This window comes from Simochromis diagramma, unplaced genomic scaffold (assembly GCF_900408965.1).
Source record: "Simochromis diagramma unplaced genomic scaffold, fSimDia1.1 OVJJ01000602.1, whole genome shotgun sequence".
In the NCBI taxonomy this organism is placed as follows: Eukaryota; Metazoa; Chordata; class Actinopteri; order Cichliformes; family Cichlidae; genus Simochromis; species Simochromis diagramma.
This window is the reverse complement of record NW_024387040.1, coordinates 3,625,164-3,649,166: the sequence shown is the minus strand read 5'-3', so window position 1 is coordinate 3,649,166 and position 24,003 is coordinate 3,625,164. Positions and strand designations below refer to the sequence as shown.

The 24,003-nt window shown below is 41.5% G+C and overlaps 1 protein-coding gene across 2 annotated transcripts in view; it reads left to right on the top strand.

The window, feature by feature from the left end:
* The window catches only part of dok6 (docking protein 6), a 53,811-nt gene extending 30,069 nt beyond the window's left edge, over nt 1-23,742 (top strand). Inside the window, exons 4-10 of one of the 2 annotated variants that reach the window (XM_040044047.1) lie at nt 4,571-4,685; nt 8,319-8,438; nt 10,063-10,252; nt 10,639-10,777; nt 11,833-11,938; nt 18,867-18,899; nt 20,233-23,742. In XM_040044047.1, the coding sequence (XP_039899981.1) occupies nt 4,571-4,685; nt 8,319-8,438; nt 10,063-10,252; nt 10,639-10,777; nt 11,833-11,938; nt 18,867-18,899; nt 20,233-20,387 (858 nt within the window). In that variant the 3' untranslated portion in view covers nt 20,388-23,742. The remainder of the gene's footprint in view (nt 1-4,570; nt 4,686-8,318; nt 8,439-10,062; nt 10,253-10,638; nt 10,778-11,832; nt 11,939-18,866; nt 18,900-20,232) is intronic. The other variant, XM_040044048.1, reaches the window with a different exon arrangement.
* Nucleotides 23,743-24,003: the final 261 nt, after the last annotated feature.

Below are 24,003 nucleotides of genomic sequence, written 5' to 3'. Positions count from 1 at the left end.
TCTATAGAAAACCATATATGCAACACCCAGTGGGCTAATTTAAGGTCATTAGAGGACCTTGAAACTAAAAGTTTGTCCGATCTTTGTCCTCTTGAATCCCAAAAGAAGATTAAACCTGCTGTGTGACTCCTCATGTAGCAGCCTAAGGTACTGTTTAAATGCTGATGACATTGACATGCAGAGCACAATTACAAGGCGGCAGCCGAGTTTCATTTTGCAGGTTGGCCAATTGGTGGAATTAATTTGCTTCAGCTGATAAAATCTGATGGAAGTGGTCCCCCAGTAAAAATGAGATGTCAGGAACTGTCCTCTGAAGAGGACAGGAGGATTTTAAAACTACAGAAACAAATGTTCTGGTAAAAGTCTCATGTGAACTGATTTTCAAGATATATGTATATTTTTTTCAATTTCCAGCACGACTTCTAAGAAAAGTATCTGCTGCTTATCTTTTAAGAGTATATTACTCACAAGGTGCTTTTTACACTGAATAAAAAGATTATGGAATATGGTTGTGCACAACTGTGCCTTGTTTTCATCTTGATGTATTAAGTTCTGTCCATTGGCCTCAGATGATGAAGTTAAGGATCTATTAAGACACAGTTTGTAACTTTATCTTGTCCTTTGGGGCCTTTTTCCTCCCTTCAGAAAGTAATAATCCAGAGTATAATATCTCACTCCCTGCCTCTTAAGCCCTTTTGAAATACTCCAATTATGGCTCATTATCATGGTGAGTGGAGACGATGTTAAAGGAGTAGCACTGTGAACTATGTTTTATCATAATGAGGGGAGATAACTGCAGATAATAGGGGACTGTGACATCAGTTTCTCATAAGGCGATATGTTTGAGAGAAGATTTAGTACTCTTTACTACTTGTGATTGTGAGTCAGCTGTGAGATTTTTCATTTTTGGTAGAATTTAACATTTTTTTCCACATTCCTGTCTGAGAAAGCTTGTATACAAGCTAGGTAGGTGTTTCGATCCATTTCCTTAGCTCGCTTTGCTGCTACAGTATCAGCCATGTATTGTGAATGAAACATCTCTATGCCTACTGCATCATGCTGTCACATGGGGCATCCTGTGTGGCTGTAACTCCCCTCCCAGAGGGATCTCATACACCCAGTGCTGGAGTGAGCGATGAGTGCACACATGCACCAGTGCGCCTGGTAATGCATCGCCACAAAGATCAAGAAAGGTCCCGTCTGAGGGCTTCATTCAACGCTGCAGTGCTTTGGGGGGAAATAGGCTGCACTGGTGGCTGATTTACACAATCAACACAAAGGGGATTGGCTTTTTTTCCCCTTTCTTTCTCCATTCCCTCTTCTCTCTCCCACTCGTCTCCCTCTCCCTGTGCAGTTTTTGCTGTCTGAGGAGCACTGGTCCACGCAGTAAAAAGTCCCTGAATATTTTTAGCTCTCTGAAAAGTTGTTCTCCTTTGTGCTACATTTCCTGAGCTCTCCTGAGGTCCTGACAGGAGCAGTTAACATGAAATGATGGAGCTGTAGCTAAATGCCTAATTTGTACACATGGATGTGGAACTAACCAGCAAAGCAGGGAGAGCTGAGCAGACTGAGCCTCACTAGTGCAGCTGGTTGTTCCTCCAATTTGGTCTATATAGCAAAAATTATTGTACAAACTATGTTGCACTTTTATACAAAAGCCGAATGACTAAATTCATATTTTATGTCTGTTAAATCAGAACCAGATCTCATCTGAACAAAACCCCGTAGCATGTGTGGGTAGGGCGTAAAGTTTAAGCTCGCTATGAAACTCCATAATCAAGATTTGCTTAATCATCCGTTATCAGGGCGGATGTCAAATTGTTGAATCTCAGCTCCTGTGCATAGCAAATGGGGAAGGGAGGCAAATACCACAAGATGATCTTTTTGTAGTCAAATGTCTTGGGCCACACATCCTTTCTTTATATTTTACTTCCAAGGAGCCAGCCGTTCTTGTCTTGAGCACTAGTTCTCCAAGGTATCTGAAGGTGGTGTTTTGGTTTTTTTTAGCTTAAACTATGAAAAATGCAACACATAGCATGCTATGAAAGGGATAAAATTGTATGTTTACACCATCAAGTTGTTTTCCAAAGAGCTATTAGCTAAAAACCTAGCATATTTGTCAGCATGGCATGCAGTTTTTTCTTTTAAAATGTAGGGAAAGTGGACAAGAGGACAACAAAAGAAGTGGCAGATCTAAAAATCTATTGACAGAAGATGAACTGAAAATCTTGTCCTTAAGAAACCGCAAAAAAATAGAGTAAAGATCTGACGCAGGACCTGAGAGATGCTCTGGACCTTCAGTTGATCCATATACTATTACCCAAGGTCTCATCAGAAGTGGTCTCTGTAGAAGGGTCCTTGACAATGAGTAAAAAATGAGAAAAGCTGACCTAAACACACAAGGGAACACTATCTGTCATGGATTGGGCTCCCCAGAGGCAGAGCCTCAAAGCCCAAGGAGGTATTTCTGAAGACTACCTAAAGAAATCACAATAATGTTTCAGACTGTGTTGATCAAAGGTGGTCATAACAAATATTGACTGTCAAGCTTGTTAGACCTGCATAAACTCTTATTTTTGTCTTATATTTTTATTTTGCTGCAAATGTTTCAATAAATCACAGCATCAGTTGTTCATTTTTCTAGCAAAATATAAAGAAATGAGGGGTGGCTCAAATGACTAACAGTCTTCCCTGTTTTGCACAGTACTGTATATTCAGGTGGATGAGGACTTGAAGATCAAGTACATGTTTAGAATAAGAATTTATTTTTTAGAGCAATGTACAACTGCAATACAGTTTACATTAATAATCTCACTTTGGACACTGCAGAAAGAGAGCCAGCAGTAATATATTCAGCCAGCCAACATTGGTTACTTTATTGTTTATTATTTTCACAATAGGAAACTGCTGCTTTAGATTCTAGCAGAAACACTGTAAAATTACAGTTCCATGCTGGAAAACCAATAAACAGTACTTTACTGTGATTTAACAGGAGAGATCGTTAGCCGCTAGAAGACGAAGCCACTTGATGGAGAACAGCTGTTTTACTCTATCACTGGCACTTGTAAAACTAGCTTTCAACCCCATGTCGACTGCTGTTAGATGGAATTCTGTTAAATCTAGTTCACAGTTCAACTTCAAAATACCTGCAAACCTAATTGCATTCTCTTTAACCTCAGCCGCTCTTTACGTTGCATGCTAATTAGCAAACATGAGCATGCTAGTAGGCTAATCTACTGAGAGAAGATGGTACCTTTTATTTAGCATACAAGTTAGACTACACTGAGCCACTAGTATGACTTGGGTTCCAGTTTTCCAAACATGAGATTTCTCTTGCACCTCATGTCTGCTATGCATGAAAGCTAAACATGAATAAAGATGAAGAGGAAAGAATGGGAGAGGAAATAGGTCTCATCAGAAATGATTCACTATGCTTGGACTAAAGCACCTCAGGCTGGGAATGCACCCAAATCTCTCATTTCACACACGCATCACACAGATAAAGACTAAAACATGCGCAGTTACACACTAAACACAAACAGGGAAAGAAAGAGATGAGAGGCTGGTGACATTCACTGCTTAGAAATTCCCAGCGTTGACGCTTACTTTGTGTCAGTTATGAATTGCCTGCCCGAGGACAAATTCATACCGTATCTCATATGAAATATTTAGATACCATCTTTGAGAGGGGATAAGAAAAATAAACAAACGGGACAAAAAACAAAGCACTTCTTATCTTTCAGTATTGTAGCCTCTGATTTACTTCTTCATCTGTTGTATTTCCAGTTGAAGTTCAATATTTCGGGGCAAATGCATTAAATCTAATATTATCAAACAGAAATCTCAAGTCCACATATCCTGTGTGTGTCTAAGGTCTGGTCCCTTAACTTTTAACAGTCAAGCTGTACTATACAGGGAGCCCAGCTAATTCATTCCCAACAGTCTGGCAAACTGCCCACAGTTAGCACACAATGGACTACACTAATGTAATGGGTCTTATCTACTAGGCAGAGTGAACACAGAGAAGACTGTTGAACAAAATGGCCTGTAAATGCGGTTTATATTTAATTAAATGTAATCTTCTCTTTTTTTCATTTGCTCAATCAATCTCCTGGTAAAGTGATTTAGATGCTTATGATCGCGCTCCTGTCTATTGACTGGAAGGGCAGCTTTGAGGAGATGAACAATAGATGTGCTGTGTATACCGAAAGAGCACCGGGTCATGTTTATTCATAGGGGAGCCTTTAAAATAAATAACATACTTACATTTTACACATCACGCTGCAGCAGGCTTTATGATGCAGGAAGCTGACACTGCGTGTGATTTCTTTCTGTTTTAAGATATTTTTTGTAATCAGCCGAATAACTACTTCTGTTTATGTATCCCTTAAGATCACCCCCATCACCCTTTTTTGTTTTGTTTTAATTCACCCCTTTAATGCTAAGCCTCTAACTGCTATTGCAATTTCAGCAAAGCTGTGCAAGGCTGCAATTAAACCATGCTGCTGCAGCTGCTGCTGGTAGCTGTGTTCATTCAAGGCAATATCCTCCTGCCACACTCTCTTTTTAGATCACTGAGCTCCATAACATCAAGAACATTACCCGGATGCCACGGGAGACAAAAAAGCATGCTGTGGCGATCATCTTCTGTGACGACACGTCCAAGACATTCGCCTGCGAATCAGGTAAAAATCAAAATTACTATTTTTTTTTTCTCTAGCCACTTCGGAGCAAGGACAGCACCGATTTCAAGTGTCATTTCTTATAAATACGCCGGTAGGTGTAAGGTGAGGACTGGCGGCGTGGTTTTTTTGAAAAGTTTGACGAGAAGTGGAAGGAGAGTGAGAAGTGAGAGGTTGAAGGAGAAAGACAAATAGAATGAGTGAGATGAGGGAGGCAGCGGAGAACTGGAGTTTAGCCAAGTGATGCTCATTTGCCGCTATATTAAGAAGTGGGAGGATCTGTTCCGAAATATTGATTTTCATAGTGAAGGTATGAAAACTGATATCGGGCATAATTTGCGGCGTGTTTCAACTCAATTATAGACTATAACAATACCGATTGTTTCTAATACGTGGATAGACAGCAAAGAAGGCTCTGGATCTGCACACGGATGTGTTTTTTGTGCAAAGCTGAAAGCAGAGGGTTAGGTAAGGTGGATGCACCTTACTTAACATCTTAACTCCACTCTTGCAGGTGTGCATTTGGAAATATTCGCATATGACATGGAGAGTTGTGAACTCATATCTTAACTCTCTCCTCTGCTGGATCAGTCCTCTCACCCCACCGTATGAGTGTCTTTTTTCCCCTTTTTTGACCATCAACCTTCCACATCTGATATCCTTCATTTCCCTTGCATCACATGATATCCACAAGTGTTAAATTTGTGGAAATTAGCAAAAATGTGGCATCCTGTAAATAAGAGGTTCAGGTTGTATCAGATTTAAATTTGGCATGCTGCCTATTTTCTACAGTGCAACAACAGTGAGTGTATGGATTTAAAAACTGGCATTTTTAAAGTGCAGTCATTTCTTAAGGCATTCATACAAATGTGCCAATAATTGGATGTTCACTGTTTTTTTTAAAAGCAAAGAGAAAAAGCAGATATTTAGGTCTCATGAAGCTCTCTTGATATTTTAGTTTTTTAAAAATAACCATTTTATGCCTCCATCTAAGCAGTACCGTGTTGTTTGGTGTGCTGTTGAGGAAACACGGGATGGAACAAAGGAAAAATCATTTAAAATTCCTGACAGCTTTGGGTGCATCTGACAAATATGCACATAAGGAGAGATGAGCATGACCTGAAGAGATGAGAATCCTGTCAAGTGTGCCAACTCTTTAAATTCCACAGCCGAATGGGGCCTGACAGCACGTATACAAGTGGATATACATTTTGCATTTGTCTGGATAACGGCACCTTCTCCCGAAACAGGAAATACAAAGAAAGCTCGACTGTCTTTTGATTTGGTTCTCACATATACTGTCACTCCAGCTTCATCTTGCCAGCACATCCATCCTTTTCCACAGCACACCTCCACACTGAGACATCCTCCCGCAACATCTCTTCATGCATGGCACATGGAGTTGCGAGGTTGCCTCTGTGCTGATGAACTGTTTGCTTAGCTGATTTTCCACTCACTGGCCTTAAAAAGTGTGGGAGTTTAGAGGCCAAGAAGGCCATGGCAACTGAATGAGAAAAGCTGAATCTGGGGAGGCATGAGGAAAGAGCTCAAATTCAGAGCTGCTGGTGCTGCCTGTAAATGTGTGGCTCCAAAGTTTCGCTTTTTTGTATGTGTGAATGAAGCGCTCCAGGCAGCAGCAGACCTTTCCTTCACCCTGCAGAGTAATGTAGATCTGTCCCATTGACAATGCTTGTCAGAGCTGAGCTGACAAACAGGTTGTCTTGCAATGGCGGCAAATACGCCAGGAAGACACGCCAATGCTCTCTCGCATTTTACACGAGTGCATGAGGATTTTTTTCGTAAGCAAACACAGAAACATGGTAGAATTCCCACACTTGCACATGTGTCTCTGTACACATGAGTGGCCATAGTTACAAATCCCAGTGCTCTCCAGGGCCAGGGAGCTTCAGAAAGATAAACAACTCTGGCGTTTGCCTCATTTCGCACTTCAGTGACTTTCACCAAACGTTCATGTAAGACAATTGGAAATCTTCTGCACTGTAAACACAATTTTTCTGACTTAACAGGAAGGAAAATTGGTATTCACACGTAACACACTGCCACACAGACTTCCAGATTTGATTCATGAAATCATTTGTTTCCACTTAGCCTTAAATTAAAAAATCTGTCTCACAATAAATGTTCTGCTTCGTTTCCGGCTTTCATCCGTAGCAGGCGCAACTTCTTCCACGCAGCTCATTTCCTTAATCCAAGATTGTTGTTTTGGAAGGAAACAATAATTGTCCTAATTGTCCAAATTTCTCAAAATTAGCCAACAATGCTCATTCACTGTGGCTCTATGTTACTAAACATAAATTTGGAAGTTAAAGCCCCAACACAAGGCTCGTAACCCCGTGTGCCTCCAAAGGTGTCCTGCTAAGGCACCTTTGGAGACTATTAATACCACCTATACATTAAATATGAATACAGCTGGTTAGCTCACCTCATTACAGCATTTCAGGGAGTTATTGGATCAGATGATTCTGTGTAAAACCTCAGCGGCACTTAAAGCGGTACCTTAATTTGCTTTCTGTAGGAATGAAATAAAAAAGAAATGGTAAAAAAAAGAGCCCTCAAATCTTAACTTCAGCATTTTGGATACATTCTTAATTTCTCATTGAGAGAGGGAGTAACAAGGGCTTGGAAAAAATAATAATGTCACGTTACTAAGGTGCTCATGTGCACACTTGTAAAGAGAGACGAGATCCTGGAGTTGCATTTCAATCAAATCCAAACATTTTGCACTTTAAAGGACTGTTTATGTAGGAATATAGAAGATGAATGTTGCATGTTGCAATGAAATGGAACAAAAAGCAGCAATTATTCCTTTAGTGGAAATTAAAATACCACGAGGGAAAAAGTCATTTACTCTGTGGCTCTGGACCTGCTGCGTCTCTGATTCACTCCTCCAGCCAATTATTGTTCCTTGTGAGTCATGCATCCACTTAACCTGCTAAACACAACCCAATCAGAGGCACTGCAGGGCGGTCCATTAGCCTCTTCAAAGTAAAAGCCATCTGATGTGTTGCACATTCATGCTAATTTTGACAACCTTATTTTGGAAAATGCAAAATGATTGTAAACTGCCTTTCTACACTAAATATGACTCTATAGCCAGGTTATATGCTTGATTGCTTATCGTGGTGGAAACATCCACCCTAACTATGTCTGAAGGGAAAGAGAGTATAAAACTTTTAAAAAAAAAATGTTGAATTCATGTATTTCCTTTCCAGCTAACAAGCAAAACTCCTTCTCCAATTTGGGGAAATAGCTTATTGATTACCTGAGTAGATTATCACTAGTTTCAGATTTACTCTGGCCATATTGTTTTAGCTGTGCTACTTATATTTTATAGCCTTAGAGCTGAGTATTGGCAGATAATGGAGGAGAAACCCCGTCTTCATCTGGACAGAATCCACTGCCTTTTTTAATCTGCACCAAATCAATCAGACTGATCCCTCCCCCCGCCCCCCAGTCCTTTCACTGTTTGCTGTACTGTTGCCTTGTGCATGTAACGCATTACTCCTGAAATTCCATGGATGGTTTATTTCGTATGTGTAACATGTACAGCATGTGTTGTCGTGTATGTGTGTGGTTAATGGTGGACATTCCTTTATGCTGTGCTGCTGTGTGCAGAGCTGGATGCAGAGGAATGGTGTAAGCTGCTGTGCATGGAGTGCCTGGGCAGCCGTCTCAATGACATCAGCCTGGGAGAGCCAGACCTGTTAGCAGCGGGGGTGCAGCGGGAGCAGAACGGTGAGTGCCCAATTAGTCCCTGCTAACACGGGGCTAACACAGACAGCCATTCAGGGTCAATCTCGCTCACTCAGCCTGCCACCGAGCAGTTAGCTGATGCAGTCCAGGCCTTTATGTGTTAAAGCAACTAAAACCTCAGAGGGTTAGGTGAATGGAGAACAGCCGCTGTCCAATTAGGCCGGACTAATAATGGCCGTTTTCTTTTTTTCTTTTTTTTGCCAATACCTGATTCGATGTCCCATGTTACAGCCCATACTTACATTAGCACACACAAGGGTTCAACTTAAGACTTCAGAAGAATGTTTGGGTGTGTGTGTGTGTGTGTGTGTGTGTGCGTGTGTGTGTGTGTGCGTGTGTGTGTGTGTGTGTGTGTGTGTGTGTGTGCGAGCACAGGTCAGTCACAGGCTGCGGCCGGGGTTCTGTTCCAGGCCTAATGAGAAGTGCTGTGCATCACTGGCTTCCCTCATAATGAAGCTTGTCACAGAGATGGATGAGATTATGGCTCCTAAAGCCATGTGAAAAAAATGTGCCTCCCCACATATTCCACTTACAGGAAATGAAAATGGAAAAGAGAGGAGACAACAGGGCTCTGCTATCACAGTGGAACTCATTCCCTGTGTAATTTGTAAAGTCGCGGAGGAAATCGAAAAGGCAACAGGCAAAAACGAGCAGTTTAAAGTCGAAAAAAGGGGGCGAGGAATTGAAAAGAACCTGCCGTCATTTCGACCCATTACATCCCGTTGCGGCTGCAGAGTGAAATTGTACTCCTCAACATGAACTTGGCTTCATTCGTTTACGGTATCAATACGAAACGTTTTGACTGTGCCGGGAGTGGGGAGCCAGTTGAACTGTAACACTCGCTCTCTCTTCAGCTGTGGCAGAAATCCTGCTGTTTGTTGCTCCTACAAAGCTTTCAGCAAAGTGTTATGGAGATTAACTGAACTCGTACCTCTCCGCTGCCTCTTTGAGTGAATGAAACAAAAGGCTTTAGCCTGCAATTTCAATTAGTAGCCCTCCCCAAACAGCAGGGGCTGATAATTAGATCAGAGTTCATTTTCACTGTCCCTAAAAATACGCCACACCATGACACTGCCATTCTCTATCCACTGCAGACTCATGGCTTATTTTGAATCATTAAGTGTAATTAGTGAGAACTAATTTAGATCATGGAGGACTCCCCCCCCCCCCACACACACACACACACACACACACACTGTCTCTCTGACTCTCTCTGTCTGCCTGCCTCAGAGAAATGCTTTAATATGAATGGGCAGATCTGGCTCACTGATTCCGGTGCAGCTCACTGGATGGCCGGTTAGACCCACTGCAGTTGAAGTCAGTAAAGTACTGCTTAAAATGCCTTCTGCATCGTAGTTTTTCTCTACTTCTGCGATAGAAGCCATGTTCAGTAACCTTGCAATATTTCAATAATAATTCATAACCTTTTTAAAATTTAAACAAAACCGCAGCCCCCGACTAGTCACCTCATGTGGCTTATATTTTATCCACCCTCTAAAGCACCATTTGCTGTTGCGAATGACACAACCCACATCTACGCTCAGTTAAACCGCACTCTACGCTGTGGGATCCCACCTTCAAGTAAGTCTGCTGTGAACTGTTTCAGAACGCTTCAACGTGTACCTAATGCCCACCCCCAACCTGGACATCTACGGGGAGTGCACCATGCAGATCACTCATGAAAACATCTATCTGTGGGACATTCACAACGCTCGCCTCAAACTCGTCATGTGGCCCCTCAGCTCCTTGCGCAGATACGGCAGAGACTCCACCTGGTTCACTTTCGAGTCCGGAAGGTGCGTGTGTGCGTACGTGCATGCAAATATTTCATGCCTGCTGTTGTCTTACGTGTGATTGAAATGTTAGCAGTGGGAGTGAAAAACTTAGTTTTGGAAAGGTTATAAAAACTTCAACAAAGCAACTTCGGATAGCCGAAACATCCCAGGATATCAGCATTTGCCACAGAGCCCTTCAGGCGACGATGTGACAGGTGCCTCTGTGAGCGTGTGTCTGTGTTTGTGTACTGTATCTACTCACGCATGTGTTTATGTGTTTGACTCCAGCGGGCTATTATAGTGTCTCTCTCTCTGTAACTGAACAGTCAGCCATGCATATTTGTAGATCAGCAATCTGAGCGTGAGCGCGATCAAAGTGGGTCTCTGTGTGTGTGTTCCTGGCGCAGGATGTGTGACACAGGAGAGGGTTTGTTCACGTTCCAGACGCGGGAGGGGGAGATGATCTACCAGCGGGTCCACTCGGCCACGCTGGCCATTGCCCAGCAGCATGAGAGGATGATGGAGGAGATGGAGAAGAGCTCCCAGGTACATTTATGCTTCTTTTTTTTTCTCTCTCTCTTCCGTTGTTTATCTTATATCCACCAGCCACACTTGATAAGCCCGACAACTGCCTTCTTGTACCGCCAGCATAACAAGCGGCTAATAATCAATGCTGGTATCAACATGAAGTTGTTGTCGAAATAATTATGTATCACTAACATAGTGAGCTTCGCTTTCTGTAGTCAAAGCATCCTGCTGAAATTGATGCCAGAAGAAACACAAAGACTCCATCTGTGCACACACTTAGACACATATTACTGTAATTTAATAAAACACCTTTCTTCCTCTGGTATTTCTGCAGCTCTTTCCCTGCCTGTTTGAGGCTGATCTGAGGAGCATTTCATTGAGGCTTTTTGCAGAAAGCAGGCAATAGGTCATGATTTTCACACACACAACACACATTTCTCTCTAGGTACTGTATTGCCGCTTTGGACCAGGAGCCCTCTGACACCCCGCCGTCTTGGCCTCGGTTTCCTCCTTCCACCACAACATCATCCCGTGCGTTTCTTCCTTCCTCCCATCCTCCCCGCTATCGTCTGCATTCTTTATTTATGTAGGCCTGCCTAGTGTTTGATGAGCCTTGACCATATGGTCATGCTCCTGGACCCCACCATTTGGGAACTTTTCCAAATGCAGCTACCCTTAGCTCTATAAAATGTACGCTCAGCAACAGAAAACTGACCGCTCATGTAGCAGAATGGGGGAAATGGCATGTTGACTGCTGGGTAAATCCATATTTTTTTCAACTCTTAATGTATTTCAAGCTGCTTTTTCTAGACGGGAGTCTTTGGTTTCACGTTGAACACAAAAATATAAAACTCATCATTCCCTGGCAAAACAACACGGGGACCCCGAACGAGTGTTCATCTCACCCATCACGCAGCCATTCATAGCGGAAACATGCCATTCAGTCTCTAATATGCTGTATTACCCATGCTGTTTGTTTACTGACTATGCAGAGCAATATCACCTGTTGTGAGCGACTGACTGAGAGTGACAGAAAAGTGAGAGACACCGTATGCGTTCTCTGTCTGTTCCAGAGCCACTCCAGAGAGACGCTAACTAAGTCCATCTCCCTGCCACGCAGCGCCTACTGGCAGCACATCACGCGTCAGACCAGCGTGGGGGATCTGTACAGCTACCAAGGTACAAACAAGAAGTCACTAATTGTCATATGCACGGGTTGGGGTTTTGGCTCGCCGGCAAGACTGAAAAACTGCTAATGAGGATTACACGACAGTTATGGCTTTAGCTTTTACCTCTGTGTATTTCAGCACTATATACTTTTACAAATATGTACTTTTTTAAGAAATTACTGTTTGTGTCTCGTGCATTGGCTGGTAGTTGCATTTATCTCATGTCTGGCATGCAAACTCAGCCTTATCTGATGCACATCTGATAAGCTTGAGTTCAAGAAAATGAAAGCAGATGAGTTCCACTCTGTGTAAGCACCAACGTTTATAGTCACAAACTCAACACAAGCGGGTGAGCTCTCTCCGCTTTGCTATTAAGATCTTTGGTAAAATGTTAGGCTCCTGTTGAGTTTAATCATACAGACAAATTAGCCAACAATAATGGAAAATATCCAGATTTAGGTTCAAATTTGTCTTAAGGTAGTCAGATCATAATCTAAGCTATGAATAAATGTATTTATTTATTTTCAAATCTAGAGGAAATTCACAACCATATTCATCTCAAAGCATGTCCTTTTGTCTTAAACAACAACTTACAAGTCGAGCTAGGAGTTTCTGTCTCCTGAGTCTGAGCTGGGAGCTGAGACTCTTCCTGTTTTCTTAATGACACAAATTATTTTTTATCACATAATCACGAATTGCCTGCGCGCTATTGTTCTTGTCCGTATCTAATACATAAATGAGACTAGGTTGTAAAGAGAATGTGCACCCTTAGGATAATGGCATCAGCTAAAGCTAATTGGATTCAGGAGTGAAATCAATGAAACATGATATATGGTGTGAATCAGGGATATTAGAGACTTTTGATCTTAAATAGCAAATTTTTTTATGAAGCTGGGGAATGTTACAAAGTTATCTTCTTTCTTCCACTCAAACAAAGTCAGTACAAATGGATATAATTTAGCTCTTTAGCTTCTCTCTAGAAGTGGATGCCTAAATAGATAACTTCAAAAGCTCAGAGACTTAAAAAAAGAAGCCCAAAAAAGGCTTTAGGTTAACATCTCTGTTCCACTTTGTGAATCTGCCGTATGCAAATCAAGCGGAAAGACTGCACGGAGCCCGGTGTCCTTGGCAGAACGCAACAGAGCAAGTTGCTTAAAAAAGAACATCACTGCACACCTTAAGTTGCCACAAAGCTCCTTCATGCTGTACTGCACCTGAAAAATCTTTTGTGTGCTAATTAAACTAAGGTTAAATTGTTTGGGAAGAACACGTTGCACTATGTATAGCATGAAAAGGCCCTGCATGCCAACATGAAAACATCAAAAGGTGAACTGAAGCGAAAGGGGGGCATCGCGATTTGGATCTTCTTTGTCGCCTCGGGGATTGGACGGCTCGCCGTCATTGTGCGGAAAATGAATTCTCGAGTTTGTGAAGGTATCCTCCAGGATAATGTCAGGCTGGCTGACCAGCTGAGGCTCGGGAGAAGAAGAAGCTGGGCGATGCAGTACAAACATTAAAGCAAATCTACTACAGGCTAAAATGTAACCCAGTGCACATACGCCCAGGAGAGCGGCTCACACCTGAATATTGAGAACACTCGATTGATTCTACATATGGATCTGATTATTCACCCATTCTCAGTTGATTCCTGTTCAATATTCTGTGCTTGGAAAAAAAAAAAAAAAAGAAAAATAGGCCTACGCAGGTTTTCAGTGTCAACCCAACTGTTGTGTTATCTCAGTCTAGAAACACAGCAGGAAAAAAAAAGCTTTGTGACTCACTCCATTGCCACGAGTTTGACGTGACTGTTTTGGGATGCGCAGCTGTCGGAAAAACACGGCGGCATTGATTAAAAAGGAATCGGCGAGCTTGGAGGTTTCCGGTGGATTTGACTATTTGGAACCTGTTCTTGATTTCCATCCCCGTTCACACCCTCCTAAGAATTTGACTGATGTTCTGAGCTCTCTGAGGATGTCTTTTTTCTTTGATAACTAAAAGCAGAGACGCACAAGCATATCTAAATTACAGTATAAAAGACAAGAATGATTTGTGAAAGAAAGCACATTCGTGTTTGCGCACGTGTGCGAGTAAGCGAGAGCGTCTCGAACCGAGTGCATTAATAATGCAGCGGGTGGTCCGTATGCGTCCAAGCTCAGCCCTGTTTGTCCTCTGTGTGCACTTAATGTACACGTATACTTCAGAAGGAGTAAGAGAGTGTGTGTATGTGTGTGTGTTTAATGTCTAGATGTAGACCAGAGGCAGAAAGGTGATTAGTGAGCTGATGCGATTATGCTCTGTCCGTGGTATTAGTTGATTAGTAGACTTATCTGAGGATTATGGGCCTTTTGGCTTTCACTGATAGAGCTAAACAGAAAGCCAGGCTAAGATGAAAGTCGCTCTGACGTCATAATTTTCTTTTGAAAAGCTAAGGCTGGGGTGTTTTTTTTTTTTCTCTTTTTTTCATTATCATTTAATTGTGGCCGATAAGCTTAAAAGCAAAACGCAAGTCTTCCATTCCAAACATCAACATGTTTTTACTCATATACACTAAACGGAGAAGCTTCCACCTTGGGGTCATTATTTATAAGCTCAGTCACTGTAAAGTCTCCTTTTAAACTCTTCCTCTCCAAACTCTGGTGAGCAGAGGAGCTTCTCTCTCATCCATCACCTTGGCATATCCACTGGTCCTCCCACACTTTCTCTGCATGTCGGTCCACGTTTGGAACAACCCTCCACCTTCTCCTGCTCGTGCACATTCTGCTTTGCTATTATCTCTCCACCCTTTCCATGAATAAATTGAATGCATCAGTGTGTTTGAGGACGTTTGAGGTCTCGTCAGGCGAAGAGGACAACAAGGTTGTTCTGGGGAGTGACGGGAGTTTAAGTCCTGTTGCGACATGGGATGTTTGGGATGTCTGACGGGGTGGGGTGGCGATTCTCTTAACATGGCTGTAAGACATGGATGAGGACGGCCTCGCACATTAATTGCATTGATTCCTTATTGGCAGGCCTGCACCTCCCTGGAGGTCAAAGCATCCTTTCATTGACATGTTCCAAATTTGTTCAACTGGTTTTAACAATTGATTGCTACAGCCAGGTAACAAATTAAAGGAAAAATCAACATACAGTGTATAAGTAATTTGTTAGGTGACCCGCTGACTCTCATGAAGGTCTCTGGAAGTCAGCTGGAGGAATGAACATCATTTTTCCTGAATCGCCCGTAAATGTTCAGCTGGATTAAGATCTGATAACTGTGAAGCCATAACATCTTTATGCTCATCACACCTGCTGTCCACTCTCTACATAGCTGGGTATAAATGTGTTCAAGCTTAGCAGCTTCATAATGATTTGATGCACTGACCCTTCTCTCTTGAAAATATTTACTCTCAAGACACATTTTGGAGCGACTGTTGACCCCCAAAATCTGAATGAAGCTGCAAACCATAATTCAGGGATAAATAATTTAAATCTTTACCACATCCAGTGGGATATTTATGATTATTTGGAACTTTAATTTGTCATTTGTTATCTATGAAATCATTTTACCAAAAAAAGAGTTTTTTACTAATAAAACTGGAAAAACTTTGAAGTGCAGGAAAAAATATTTATTAACATGTTGAGCACTTTTAAAAAAAAAAAAAAAAAAACAGTCACTGCACTCTTTGTCCCAGTGAATCAAATTAAAACTAGCCTGTACTTTTGTAACATATAGCAGTCGAATAGAAAAAGTGATGATAAAAAGGCCGGTTTCAGTTTAGTTTAAATTCTAGTTCCTGATAAAGCGTGCTGGTAATCGTTTTTTTATGTCCTTGTTAGATCTGTGCCGTAGGCATGCCCTCTTTAAACTCCACGCTTTGACCAAATATAAACCTAGCAAGAAATGTAACCACATGTTGCTATCGACGACAGGTATAAAAGCGGTGATACCAGTGGACACTGGTGTAGACTACATCATAGGCTCTATATATAGAGTGTAATTCAGGCATAAGCAGCAGCAGTAAAGGAAACAGGTCTGTCCACTGATAAATCATCTGTTTTCCTCCATGACCACATCCACATTTTTTTTTTCCCATTGAAAGAACCATTTTAAGTGATGATGAATTAAAGGAAAATGTTTTTAGAAATTCTGTTCTTCGGTACCATAGTCGTATCAGAGAAATGGAGATGGGCACAAGAACTCCAGATTTGAGACCCCTGGAAGAAACCATGCTGGAAAAATGCCCCACAACAGGATTACAGAGCCACCAAATCCATTCATGGGGGGATCAGAACAAAACTGTCTTTGATTTGTTAACAAAATTCTTACTAAAAGAGGCCACTGCAGCGGACATGGCATCCACTACTTTGAGTAATCTGTTTTCAACCATCTATTCAACAGCTAAACACACAGCTTAGCTTGGTTGCGTCTTTATAAACAAAGGTTTGAATATGAATATGCAAAATACAGAACACGATTTATGATCCATATATATAACATGTAATCAGACTCTGATTGCATGCAAGGAACCAACCCTGTTGTTTCCCTGAATGCAGAAGAGCAAAGCAACAGTTCAATTTTCCATAATAACATCTTGAAACCTTTGGGGGGTTTCTTGCTTTTTTTTTTTTTTAAGAATTATCTGCGTTCATGAACAATGGACGAGATATCTTGGCCGTGATATCTGCTGGCTACACCGGAAGCTCTGAAATGCTGGCACTCGTTCCAAGGGACTGAGTCATCAGACAATAGCCAATGGGTTCCCAGATTGCAGCTGACTCATTATGTAGTTATCACTGTTAATTAACAATATTTTTAAAAATCAGACTAAGTTGAAATCGGTGCCTAAAAATATCTTAGAAGCTCAAAACAGTCTGTCTTTCAGTACACAGACAGATTTAAACACCCTCAGTAGACATGGCTGCAGGTTGTGAGTTTTTCTTTTTTTTTAATAATTATGCTATTAGCTCCCAGAATAATAATTTGGATCCTAATATAGGTAGGAAGTCAGATTCTTGGACCATGATACAGCTGGCTGTGTCTGCTTCCTGGCTGTATCACTCTGTGCATGATGAATATCCAATCAGCACAGTCAATTTGCTGAGTCATGCTCGGGCTGCTTTCAAATACCCTGCGGGTCCGGTGGAATAATTAAGGAACACAGTTCCCCCCCCCCCCCCCCCCCGCTGAGGTTTATTCACCTATTTGTTTATTTCTTTGTGTCAGTAAATGTGTGGACTTGGCAGTAAAAGTAGTGTCACTTTTTTATTCAAATATATTTAACATCTGCTTTTTACTGAGCTGGAATTGTCTCAAAAACACATCCCAAAAGCCTTGTTTGCTTTAACTGACAAAGATAATGGTAAAATGCATCTTGTTTAAAAGGAAAGAGAGCTTTTCATCCGTTTTCAACTAAATCCAGCCCCATCAAAGCATTCAGCTTTTTTAAATATGACCTTAGATTGGTGTTTTCATCTTCACAAGATACGTCATACTGAGACAGGTTATGGTTTATACCGCTGGTTTACTCTCTTTACTCTAATGTTATTCACTCTTTTGGATTTCGGTGAAACTGCCGTGTCCTCCGAGTTTGCTGATGCAGAGGAAGTGCACTTTAAAGTTTCCGAGTTGAAAAAAAGCGAGGCGCCACACCTGTCGGAAATGGTTCAATTACCAACCCTAATACTGGGAAGGAAAGGGACGGGGATGCTTGTGTTTTGGCGTGTTCCCATTTTTGTGTGCGTGCGCATGTTTCGCCTGCACGCCGTCTTTCTCTCTCTCACGCCTGCATTTTATTGTGCTCTGTAGTTTAGTGATGTAGCATTAGCAATTCTAATGAAATAGAGAGCTGTACCCAGTTTGATCGGCCGGATGCGATGCGAGGGGATTTTTTTCCGAGAGGTAGCAAGTATCAAAGGGACAAGACGATAACCCCGTCTTATCTGCGACAGGCAACATGAAGTATTGTAGATGTATAGTAAATGCAAAAACTGAACCCCATGAAAAATTTATTGCAGGTAAAAGTTAGTTTCTTTCTTCTTGGTGGACGTCACCGCACATTATATGAATCAAAGCTGAAGTTAGCGACCTAGCCTCTAGGCTGGATCACATTGATATTTTATCACTTACAGCCTGTCGTTACCCCAGCGGCTTTTTACTGCCCAGGAGACGCAGCCGTGCATGTTTGTGGTACGTTCAGCCCGGGTTTCTCTGGTTACAGCTGTTTCTAGGATGCCATCTGCGTTGTTGCACTTTAAGGAAAGAAGGTGGAGAAAGGTGCATGCGTGTGTCCACACACACGTGAATAGCTGCCTCTGTATCCGGCTCTGCTATTCTGTCAGTGTGTGAGAGGGCCCTCCCCTGCCTGTACTGTCTGCTCCGGCCCAGCAGCTGCCACCCCAGGCCAGATAGAATGACATGACCTTCCCTGGTAATGAAAAGGCACTGACAAATCACTGTCTGCTTCTCACAGGGATAGACGAAGAGAGGAGATGCTGACACCATCATCGCTCTCAGTGCTTTTTATTATTATTATTTTATTTATTTATCTTGTAAGAGTGTCTGCTTTACGAAAGCGTGGCTCTCGTCAGGGGTCTGGCACCGCACAACAAACACCACTGTTTACCACTGAGGAGATGATGAGATCCACTTTGCCCTCTCTGTCTGCTCTGGGCTCCCTGCCGCCCCCCACCTTTTTTTTCCCTCACCCAGTCTAAATTGGCCTTGGTTGAGGAGAAGGATTGTCTTGGCAAAGATGTGAAAAGGATATGCCTGGTTGCGCACCAGTCGTTGCAGCAATCTATTAAGTACAACGCTGAGGAAAGACAAAGTGCACCCCCCTCCACCCCCTCATTTTAAAACTTGCAGTGGGGTTTTTTTCCCCCCTTTTCCTACAGCACGGACACTGTTACATTTAAATCCTTAAGCTAGAGCCTTATGCTATTCTTTTCCTTCATTTCAGGGAGTGGTGGAAAGGAAAGACTAGCAGACAGAGGTGTGTATGTATGACTCACCTGTTATGGCTGATGCTGTGTTGGTCTCATCCTCACACCCACACAGGCCCCTCTGTGCTTCCTCCTGCAAGCTGTTCCCTGAACTCGCACAGGAAAAAATGCCTTTTCTGTGTTTTCCCTTCTCAGTATCTTTCTTTAACTTGTGCATCTTTTCTTATTTACATGCCTCCATTTTTTAAAACAAGACTTCTGTCTCTGTGGTACTGATGTACGCTCACAATTGACATTGATTGCCAGGTTGACTGGGTCATGTTTTATATTCCGCGTTGTGGTGAAGTGGCAGTGTGTCTGATCCCAGTTCCCTTTGGGTGCCATGATATCTGGTGCTGCTGGCTGTGTGCGTGGGTTCTGGTATGTGTGTGTTCTCTGTATAACAAATGGTTCGCACAGCTTAAAGTCATATCTGCTAAGAAGCATTTCAGCACCAATAACAGTTGTAAGAATCACGACTTTATCCATGCCCCTTGGGAATATTAAAAAAAACAATCAAATTTTAATTTGTTAATCAAATTTCAATTAGCCTGCATAGGTGAATCTGAAATGCCTGAAAAATATTGACAGCAGCAACTTCTCCCAGCTGGCTATGTTAGCTGGCCCCGTGTATGCTGTAGGTTAGAGTTGATTACAGCGTTGTGTTAGGTTTCGCACCTCCTGCAATATTGATCATTGGCCACTTCCTCCTTGTTTGGTGCATGATCAGCAGCTTGCCAGCCACTTTATCCCCAACCTACCTCCGTGTGCACGTCTCCAAACCGCATTCTAATATATTATTAATGGCCCCGCGGTTGCACAAGAACAGCACTCCACCCACAAGTATCCATTACTCACTTTCAGTGCATTTTACCAATACAAACTGCACAACAAATTGGGCCAGTTAATTTAAATTAAGGTGGAGAGGGAGATGGCAGGGGACAGAGAGAGACGACAGCAGTCGAGGAGGATGAGAGGGCCGAATGAAGTTGTTTATCTGAGATGAAAGGTTGCTTTTATGTCACATCTGTTACTATTATACCTGTTAGGGTTTATAGATTTTGTATATCTGAAAAGGACCTTCACCTTCATCAAAGGGCTTTAAAAGATTGTTTTAGCAAAATTGAGAAGCGTCGTTCTTTAATCTCCATAAAGATATTTCCATGGACAGTAGCTAAGCAACAGTTGCACTATGACTATATAGTTTAAGAAACAATACTGTGTTGCAGTGGAGTTCCAGATAAATGAAGCAGATCGGCTAATTTTACTCCTCTTAACAAAGAAGAGGAAATAGAGAGAAAAAAAAAAGTGCTCACTTGAAGCTTTTCTTTCTCCCTCTCAAAGGAACGGGCCTGATGATGACTTTCATCCCGAGAGCACAGACGTTCCCCAGCTTTCTGTCTGATGAGCCTGAACAGGAGGAGAGCCAGCACCAGCGAGAGGCGCCGTCGCCCTCTAGTGGCTGTGAATCTAGTTGCAGCCTGAGACCCCTTCAATGACAGAGAATTGCTCCATCGACACTGGACTGAACACTTTACCCACTGCTTTAGAGAGGATGTAGAAATATGTATAGCGACATGTGTAATATATCATTTTATGGTGATAACTTACAGACAGTAGTGTCAACTGTAGAGCGATCGGTACGCGAAAAAATGATCTCGAGGAGGATTGTACCTATTTTTTTTGTGCGACGTGCGACAGCCGAAGTAGCTTCAAAGATTGTACCAAAAGGAAGAAAAAAAAAATCCTTTAACTGTCGTTTTCAAGTGTTTTATGTTGTCATTATCCTTTTAAAGCCAGCATGATTCTCCCCATCACTGTTTTAAAGCACTACATCATACCTTACAAAACCTAAAAGCTACTAACACACCACGGCCCGCTGTAAACCAGTGTCAACTTTTATTACAAAACTCCTGAAATGCCATCAGGCTCGCTCCATTGATGTGCAGCCTCAGCACCAATTCATGAGAAATTCCACCAGTTTTGACTCAAAATACTCCCACACTCGCTGCTTTGACCTTTTTTTTTTTTTTTTTTTTCTTCTCAAGAATGTGAAACTGATCAATGCCTTACACGAAAGACGCTCGATGCTGACGCCAGTGATGGATCAGCTAAAGTCCTGAATGAATACAACTGGCAAAGGGAAATAGTCATTCAGATATGTGCTTGAAGGATGTAGTAATGGACCGTCATGTCAGAAATGATCCAATGTAACCTTCGCACAGCATCTGCTTTAAAACTGCCAACCTTACCTTTTCACCAGAGCAATTCGATTTTAATAGCCACCAAGCACGTCGTCGTCCGGTTCCTCTGAGGACTGGTTCATTTGCAAAAAGGTGTAAAGAGAGCGACCTGAGGGAGTGAGCTACGCAGAGCAGAGGTGATATTGGCATTTTGGGTCCAGGATGTGCTCTGTGGCAATTAAACATCATAACTACTTTTCATTCAACTTAATAACACAGTTTAATTTTGGGGAAAATAGATTAAAATCAGTGCATTTCTTTTAGAACATATACTTTGTTATAAAGTTACTCTACTGCCTGGCACTCCCATTTCACAATCTCAGAAATTAATCTTCCAACTTCAGTATATTTGTCCACTGATATGGGAAAAAAAAAAAAAAGCATAAAATCACTGTACCTGAAGTGGTTAGTGCTGATAAGCATCTAATCTAATTTCCCTAAGGGTTACCTGATACTATGTTACAGAATAAATGGTAGCCAAGAAAAGACACAATATGCGGAACGTGATACCAACATTTTTATAGTTAACTAAAACTAGATGTGAAAACCAAAACAAAGTTAGCTAAAATAATGATAAAAACTAGAGTTTTGAAAAGAATTAAAAGTAGCTGAAATGATTTTGTGAACTCATAGTTTTACTATTTGTTAGTTCAGTAAAAGCTTTGATGGATATGTTTATGGAGACTTTGAATGGCTACATGATGGTGAACAGCTGCCTTCAAAAAAATGGGGTTTTATTGTTATACGTATGTCGATTTTTCTTAAATCTTGCCTTTCACATATTCCCGACACACACTGGTAATTAAAAAGACTAAAGGTCAAACCGAAACAAATGTACCCTAAACTACAGTGAAACATTCTCCGACAATAAAAACTGAACTGAAACAAGCAAACCCACTCTTAGCTCTATGAAGGAAACTGATTTTGTGTATCAGCACATTATTTCTTTTTTCATGGGGTTTTTTTTTTGGTACAGAGGAAATGAAACAATGTAACAAGTTTGAAACAGTGAGGCTAATGTTTTTTGTTTCCAGGCTTTGTGATTGGCTGATGGCTTTGGAAACAGATCTACTCTTTTAAAGAAGACAAAAACAAAAAAACGCCCACACATTTTCAAACCCAGCAGCCTAACAACTAACTACCCCTGCTAGTTCCCTGCAGCCCCCTTTTTCCATCCGCTTCCATTCCTCTCTGTAGCATGACGGAAACACTGCTGTGATTATGGTTTCTGCATCGTCCTCCTTGAGTAAGAAGTGCCTTCCGACACACAGACCGTGGATTGTGAGATCTAACCAAAGCAACGTCTTTGGGTTTTGAGTTTACCATCGCTGACCGGACAGTTTACTTGGAATCTTCAAAACCGCTTTGCCACATTTCCTTTTTTCCCGGCTGTGAAATGCCATGTAACAGCATCAATACCGAGTATAACCTGTTAGCCGTGGGTGGCAATCACTAGACCCAACTTCATCTCTAAATATTTGTGGTGGTGTTTTTCATGCATCAAAATTATGACTTTTTTTTTTCTTGTTCATTCTCCAATACTGAAATTACAGCATTTTGTGGGTTAATCACAAAAGTTTCCAATGACAATCAGTTTTAGGCAACAATGTAATCACTTTTAAAGGTGGGTTGTGTTTTTGTTGTTTGTTTTTTGGCACTGATGCTCTTTTGTCTTGGTTTTACATTTGAACAGTTTCTAAAGTACAAGCGCTTATTTTGTGTTTCGCAGTCGTCACTTTATTTTGTGCAAAATATTATATTAAAAAAAGAAAAACCGCAATCATGTAATTAATTTTATTAATTTAAGCCACAGATGATTGCTAGCCTGCATCACAGAGTCCACTGATACAGTTGCTGGCCACATTTAACTAAGCTGTTGTATAACTGAGTTGAGTCTTAGCTCCAGTATAGTAGTTTCATTGCACTGGCAGCTGTACTGAGAGGACTGGAGAAACTTCTAGTTGATTGTGTTTGTCATTTGCAGTTTTATTTTCGTTCACTGTAGCTATTCACTTGTTTGTAGAAGTGTCATGAAAAGTTGTTATCATTACTATATGATTGTGTTTGTGTCTGCCATGTTTTGTTCTCATAGATTATAATAGCACTTTTAATACATGAGTGTAGGCCTACAGTTTTCACTAAATGTACATATGTAATGTTTTTGATGATTAAAAAAAAAAGGTAATAAATTCAATGTTCTGCCATGTATCAGATTTTTTTTTGCCCTTTATGCCATCAGGATTCTCATTAGGTACATGTAGCATTCTTTTACTTTTTATTCTTTACGCTTTAGTTAAGCTTAGTGGAAAACAATATTGTAATGGGGAAAGTTTTGCAATAACACACAAGAGGAGTACAGTCATGTGAAAAAGAAAGCACCCCCTCTTTCAGTTCTAAGGTTTTACGTAGGAGGGATTAAAAAAAATCAGGTGGTACATAACAGGTCTTAAATTCGGGTAAATGCAACCTCAGATGAATCAGAAGGCACTGCATGTTACCCTGGCATATGTGTTGTTATTCATTCGATAATGGCTGAGCCAAATTCAGAAGCAGCGTGCGGAAAAAAAAAAAGAAAAAAAAAAAAGTACAAGCTTACTGCTTCCACAAGAATTATGAGGTTCAGTAACAGTGATCATCGGGAACTGCGAACCTCTATGAAAGCTGATGTTTTACTATTTAGCCAAGGACGAAAGACATCAGTCATTTTCTTAGGGTTATATTTCCAGACAATTTAAAGTCCATGATTCTGCAGCGAGAAAGAAGATTCACAACAAGACTGCATGTCCCAGCAAATTCACCACGAGGTCAGGCTGTGCAGCGCTCACTGACACTGCACCCAAGAGCTACCTCTCAGACTCTACAGACCTCAGTT